General features: G+C 38.7%; 1 protein-coding gene across 3 annotated transcripts in view; it reads right to left on the reverse strand.

Annotated features, from left to right (window-relative positions):
- Nucleotides 1-930: 930 nt before the first annotated feature.
- The window catches only part of LOC111870407 (aspartate--tRNA ligase, cytoplasmic), a 35,501-nt gene continuing 29,183 nt past the window's right edge, over nt 931-7,248 (reverse strand). For all 3 annotated transcript variants that reach the window (XM_023862678.2, XM_023862677.2, XM_023862679.2), the window contains exons 12-13: nt 5,128-5,239; nt 931-2,574 (exon numbers count right to left, since the gene is read on the reverse strand). In XM_023862678.2, the coding sequence (XP_023718446.1) occupies nt 2,411-2,574; nt 5,128-5,239 (276 nt within the window). In that variant the 3' untranslated portion in view covers nt 931-2,410. The remainder of the gene's footprint in view (nt 2,575-5,127; nt 5,240-7,248) is intronic.

Genomic DNA, 7,248 nt, shown 5'->3' on the forward strand with positions numbered 1-7,248 from the left:
GTGTGTGTGTATACTGGATCTGTGCGGGCATTATTGCAGTATCGCCTTTGTCTTCGAAATTAAAGCTTAATGTTATAATTAAACTCATATTTAATTTCCAAACGGTATTAGTACAGTTTGTGCAACAAATGACCAGACTTTCTCCCGAAATTTTGGCGAGTCTTACATTAAATTATATATAATGGTTAAACACTTCTTCGCTGTGCGATTTTTATGTAATAATTCTTTCCACGTCCCCTTCCCCTTAACCTGCCCATAGTTACGCTGATTAACCTTTTTCTTTTAGTCTTTGTTTATCAGATGAAAACACATGTCAGTGAAGGAGAGGAAGAGACTCCTAGGCCTACAGTATTATTTTAAAGCTTTGTTGATATTATTATTGATTATTAATATTGATAATTGTTCAAAGAATTGCTTTAGTTACACATCTCTGCATGAAGTGCCGGGCACTTGTGAAGGTTCCATGCAAGTTGGGGGACTTTCTTAACCAGTCGAGGGACTAGTAGCTTCTCAAGAAGGCCTTTGCTCCATGTAAGGGCAGCACAGATACGATGTGGGGATCACATGACAGCAACATTGTCCACTTGTTAGACACCAAGGATAATTGTGAAACAGTTTAGGTAGGCTATCACCTGTTGAATATGTTTAGATGCCCGTTTACTAATCGACCGGAGACCGAATGGCTAATCGATTAAATTCAGTAAACTTACATTAATACTGAAGAAGTTCATCCCCAAGTCTCAAACTGTGTTTGAAGCATGTACACATTTGAGGACTGATGTGGGTCTTGCAGGTTCCCTAAGACAATCTACATCAAGACCAGATACCAAGATGGTCCCTGAAGACAAGCATTATATTCACTCTGAGCAAAAAGGAAGTTCTGAAAGGGATTCATGCTAAAAATCAATTTTTGTTATTTCAACACACATCTGTACTTGTCTAATTCCACTCCAGTGAATCATCTTCAATAATCTAATATCATTTAAAAATACATACAAACATGAGTTAAACATTCCATTGCAAATATATTGGCCTTTATGACAAACATACTGGTATATGCAAGAATGTCATATTTTGACATCTTATATAACTGTTAGATCAGAAAATTAAAAAAATAAATAAATTCTGCTGCAAACACCTTGAACTACTGGCAAGGTTTCGTAACCATTATTTTTGCATGGGCCAAGACTGTAAATATAGGTGCTGCCACTTGAGTGATGTAAACAACCAGTGGCAACTCACCCATTAGGTCACACTGGGCAGTGCCACAACTAAAATTGGAACTACTATTACAGGTTAAGTTTGCAAAACGTTCACTTATACATGAATAAAATATACAGATGATGTATGATAGTCTGAATGTGTGTTCCAAGTCCCAGAATGTGAGAAAGAATGTGCCCTCAGCCTACATGTTATACTATCCCATCAACAAAGAACCTAGAGGACTGGCAATAGATGAGGAGCATGTGTTTGCAAAATTACTTTAGTTCCAGGCCATCAATGTCCACAGGCGTATCCTTCAGCTGTCCTTGCTCTGAGACATGTGACAAAGTACATATGGAAAACATCCAGATTTAAATGTTCTTTCATTTGATATTCTACTGTGTTTTGTGTGAACAACTTAGTAGGCATATGAGCACAATACTAATTTGTAACTGAGAAGGGTTGTGTCTGATTAAACTCATATGTCAGAAGATCAAAAGTGCTTCAAAATTTTTAGACATGTCTTTCACTTTGAGGCTATATAAATAAAAGGTACACATGAAGACTTGGAGCAATCAGGCCAGGCATACAGAACCCTCAATCTCTCCATAAGGATTTAGGTAAGTATACAAACCAATATTTTAACAAGGAATGGTGTTTCACAGCTTCTTGGTTATGTGGCTGCCTTATGAAGAATGATTTAACTTGTTTAACTTGCATACTATTTGACAAACAAAGGAGCTGGATGAAAGTGGGTATGAATGACATTAAACATCTGTCAGAAAAGATAGCAGGCTATGTCAATGTTAATATTGGCAACCAACTTGCAACAGCCATACCAGCAACCAACTTAGTGTCATAATAAGCAATACCAATAAAAAGTTATTAGATTACGTATACAAATTTTCATTGGCTTATCCAGCTGGTTTCGAGGCCACCATACTTCTCATGCCCCAGCTGAACAACCCATGCTCTATTGACTTAGTACAACACAGGTCACTGATATACATATGCATTATAACATGAATCCTTGTTTAACCCCAGAATTTAGACTGCACTGTAATCATGTTCACCATTAGTTCATGTAATTCTGAAGGTGACTGCAGCAGAATTTTTACTGTTATACTGTTGCATCAGTATTAGCAACATGAATCACTACATTGCTGACTGGAAGTTATGAAATGACGCCTCTCAGACTCATACAGGTTTACGGAGTTATTCTCTTGGGGTCACGTGGAAACATTGATGTCTTCCGAATGTTGTCCAGACCTAAATACAACATAACAACTCTTTCCAGCCCAATACCACCACCCGCATGAGGAGCACATCCAAAACGGAAGGCATCTATATATGACCTGATCTTCTCAAGATCTGCAAAAATAAAAGTAATATCCTGTTAAATATGCCAAAATTTTCATTAGGAAAAAAAATAATATTATGCAAGCAGAAGTAAAATCATAACCATTTTCTACTATTAGGTCACAGAAAGACATTATCATTCCTTTGTAAACAATGTCTTCAGATTCATACTGTATTGTCAAGCTGTCCCTATGCTGAACTAATTAAGCACTATGACACAAAGATGTATGAGAGAGTGGATGTATAGACTCATATTTTCTTGACCTTGGCATAGCTGGAAGTCAGTGGTCAGCTTCACGCCCCGGCCTCTTTCCCCTGGGGGTAAAGTGGCCACAGCGTGAAGCTGATAGCAGGCTGGGTGGGCCCCAGAGCCAATCTGGATGACATGGAGAAGTGAAAATTCTTGGCCTTACCAGGACTCAAACTCCGATCTGTCAGTCATTAAGCCCATAGCCAGCTGCTGTAACAACTGAGCTATCTCAGCTATTGACCTAACAGTAACAATGCTTTCTATACATGGAGTTACATACCTAACTCACATCACACACAGAAAGATGCCAGATATGTTTCCAACTGTCCAAATTCATATGCTGTGATTAGGAAAGCAATGTAACTTCAATACTAACTTCATAAAACTCTCATTTACTTCATCACTTTGTCTACATCGTATCCTGCTATATTTATTCATTCCTAAATCTGTGTCTGGATTAACCTTTATCGGACGGGCCATTTAATTTCTGGGAGGGGCAGCTGGACAGAGTTTATTTAAATGCCCGCCCTTCTAGAGCAATGAAATTGTAAGCATGTTTCTAAAAATGGTGTGATTTCTACATTTATTATGATAAACGAACGAAATGAATGCTCCTTTAATCTAGAAAGAATATAGAATCAGATATTCTAATTTACAGATTTTAATATCTGTAAAAAATTTTTACACTGATTAAAAAAAAAAATCCCAAAATTCATACATTTTCTGCACCATGCGTTCCAGCAGTGTAAGTCCTTCGTGGCGACCTCACATAAAATCCTATCTCTTGTTGAAGCTTATTTATCGTATGGGACATGTCAGTAATGAAATGTTGGCGTCTAAAATCGCTTGCTGTGTAATGTCTGTTAGAAAGACACAGGAGTACATTCTCGGAATATGGTGTTGCCAGATCGGTCATTCATTCATTCATTGCAGTCAAACCATTGTGTCTGTAACGATTTTGAAACATCGCAATATAAGGTTAGCCACCCATGACATCATCTAGCATGTTTGAAGCAGATATTGAGTTCAACCAAGACGTGAATGAGATTTTTGTATGTGTGGGCGCGAGGTTATGATTTATGGCTTCTGGTCATGGTCTAAGCACAGAGAGATTTTGTGCTGGCAGTAAAAAATTCACTGCTAGAGAGCCGTATAGTTCACCATGGCCACACGATGATGTCGTATGGAAGATGCTGAAATTGAGAAACAGCTGTTCAGTGACACAGATTCAGACTGCTATTCAACCGATTCTGAGAGTGGCGAGGAAAGTTGGAGTTCTGATTCCGCGGACGAAGGGTCATCACCTTCGTCGGCAACTTGGGGACCGCCAGACCAGTGTGGCTGGAGAGGTGTGAATAATTATTCCGGTGTAGCTGCGGGGATAAATATCACTGCAGCTCGACATCACTGGCCTGCTTCCTCTAAATCGCAACTGAGGTGTCGTGTGTGCTCTTCGCATGGGAAGCGGTCTAGCGTTCGGACGAAGCGCGTGAGCTGCGACGTCGGACTCTGCATTTCGGAATGTTTTCTGCTGTACCATACGAAGGCCACATTACAATAGATGACGCAGGAGGGAAGGCTGTTTCCTCATGAAGATGGTGAACATATATCACGTAAGTAGACCAAAAATTTAATTTTAAAAAAATCTTTACACGCGTGCAATGCGCGAAATCATGAGGTCGTTTGGCCATATGACGTCGGTAGATTACATTAGATCATTAGATATTTTAAATTTAATTTTAAAAAAATCTTTACACGCGTGGAATGCGCGACATCATATGATGTCGTTCGGCAATTTGGCCTTACTTTTAATGTCATATGACGTCACTAGATTACATTAGATCATGCAGGAAGGAAAGCTGTCTCCTTATAAAGGTGGTGACCAAAAATCATGTAAATAGAAAAACAATTTATATATTTAATTTAAAAAAAAAAACCTTACACGCGTGGAATCTGTGACATCATGATGACGTTCGGCCAGCTACCCTAACTTTTAACGACATCATATGATGACGTTCGTCCAATAAAGGTTAACTGCTACTGTGGCATGGACTTCATTTTTATACAGCTTGGAAAGCACTGGAATTTTTTCTGAATGAATGCAAAATGAGAACTTTCAGATGAGTGCAAAGTGAGGTGTGGATGCCACCCCTGTCAAAGCAATACCTTAAACAGGTTTTTGAAACCACAAAGCAAACTCTGATCCATCCAGTAGTTTTACATATGGAATATGAAGGGGGGGGGGAGACCTTGCATTCCTTTGGAACAGTCATGAAGTAAATTTTGAACTTCCACAACTATACTGTCTTACATACCAATATCATGGGCTTTCGCCCGTTCAGTGAGGAATTCTGCATCATGGATTCGCTGGGCCCCAGACATAATCTCCTCTCCCCTCATAAATATGTCATATGAGTTGGACCTTTTCTGAAAATGAAATCAATCTTGTTATAAAACTGCACTATTCTGCACCATATCATATCATTCAGAACATGCCATACAGTCTGCAGTGATAAGTAATTTTACAAAGAAACCTATCTAAACATACATTTAACAAACATGTGAGTTCAGCATACAGAACTATATTGTAGCAGCAACAGAATTAGGGGGAAATTTTCTTTGTATGTTATTCAATGTTCAAATAAAAGTATGCCCCTTCACACCATTCTTTTGGAAACAGGTCAAACCAAGAAGAACTTTATTAACACTTTGCGGACCGGCAATTTAAATATTTAAATCACCCTGCGTACCGGCATTTTTATACCTACTACCCTAAATTGTGCACTGTTCACTTTAAAAATTAATATAAAATCTCCTAATTAGTTTTTTGAACTAAAATTTTTTAGAACACTTACCAATGCTTCTAGAAGTGCTTGAGGGTGTGATATTTCTCGAAACATTCCCCTCTGTGAAGTAGCATTACACAAAACTTGCAAATGTAGGCAGTCCTACTCTTTTTCTTGTGAATTGAGCAAACACAGCATTGCCTAGAAGGCTGCTTCCCCTTGAAATGTTCACTCTTCACAATTTTCGCGAGGGTATGTTTCAGCATATCACCCGAGAGTCGCCCAGGAGGTCAAAATGAGGCCTGCGTGGGGTGGGAGTAGACGGCCCCGGTCATACTAAGACTGTGTCTGCCACCGGTTCTGCCGCCACCATGTGGTCTGTAGCCCAGGCTTTTGCCACATTCAGCAGAAATGCCTTGTATTTCAATTTTGAATGAGGGTTTAGATTTTTGAAAACCAAAAATGAATTGAAAATGGCACAATTTATAAGCCACAAGGCAACTTTCTCTGTCCACTTTACTGTTTCCCAAGGAAGAGAATAATAGGCCAAGTACTGATCAGCTCTATCAACTCCCTTCATGAACATATTATACTCGGAAATACAAACAGGCTTCTTTACCTGTCCATGTCTCCTTTGAACATCAACCATGCTCGAATTGTGAATTGTGGAAATCATATTCACAACACGAGTATCCCTCCAGGACTGAAGAAGAATATCCCCCTTCCTCCTGAATGTGGTTTCACCACGTTTCAGGGATTTACATTCCTCTTTCAGATCTGGAGGAAGGCCTCTGTTCACCCTAATTGTTCCACAAACATGTACTTTTCTCGAAAATAGGTGTTCTGCAGTTGCCACACTGTTATAATAATTGTCTTGATAGACATGGTAATTTTGATCAAGATAGGGTTCCAAAACGAAAAGAATAGTTTCTTGTAATTTCTTTCCTTCGCCAGAATAAATTTCTAAATTTCCAATATAGCCTGAAGTGCTTTCAGTAACTACACAAACAAGTAGGCCATACTTTGTAAGTTTCCCAGGATTATTTGTTCGCATACGAAGCCTTCCCCTCCAAGGAATCACAGATTCGTCCAAAGACAGTTGTTGGTTTGGCTTATAAACTGTCTGAAATTTCTGAATGAAAAAGTTCAATAAGGGCTGAATTTTGAAAAGCCTGCTTGTTGATTGTGGTTGCACTTCATTATCATTGAAATGCAAACACCACCAAATTTGCTCAAATCTCTTACGGCTCATTAGTTTGCCGAAAACTGGAATTTCTAAAAATGGATCTGTTGACCAATATTCTTTCAGATTATCCCTTCTTGTATGGCCCATTAGAAAGATAACTGCAAAAAATTTTCTCATTTCTGCTGACGTGACATCCACCCACTTCAACGCCTTATAGCTTCTGTCATAATGTTCACGGTGTTGGAGATAGTATGTTAGTTTCCTGACATAGCATGTCAAAGAAACTANTCATTATCATTGAAATGCAAACACCACCAAATTTGCTCAAATCTCTTACGGCTCATTAGTTTGCCGAAAACTGGAATTTCTAAAAATGGATCTGTTGACCAATATTCTTTCAGATTATCCCTTCTTGTATGGCCCATTAGAAAGATAACTGCAAAAAATTTTCTCATTTCTGCTGA

Source organism: Cryptotermes secundus, unplaced genomic scaffold (genome assembly GCF_002891405.2).
Source record: "Cryptotermes secundus unplaced genomic scaffold, Csec_1.0 scaffold1114, whole genome shotgun sequence".
NCBI lineage: Eukaryota > Metazoa > Arthropoda > Insecta > Blattodea > Kalotermitidae > Cryptotermes > Cryptotermes secundus.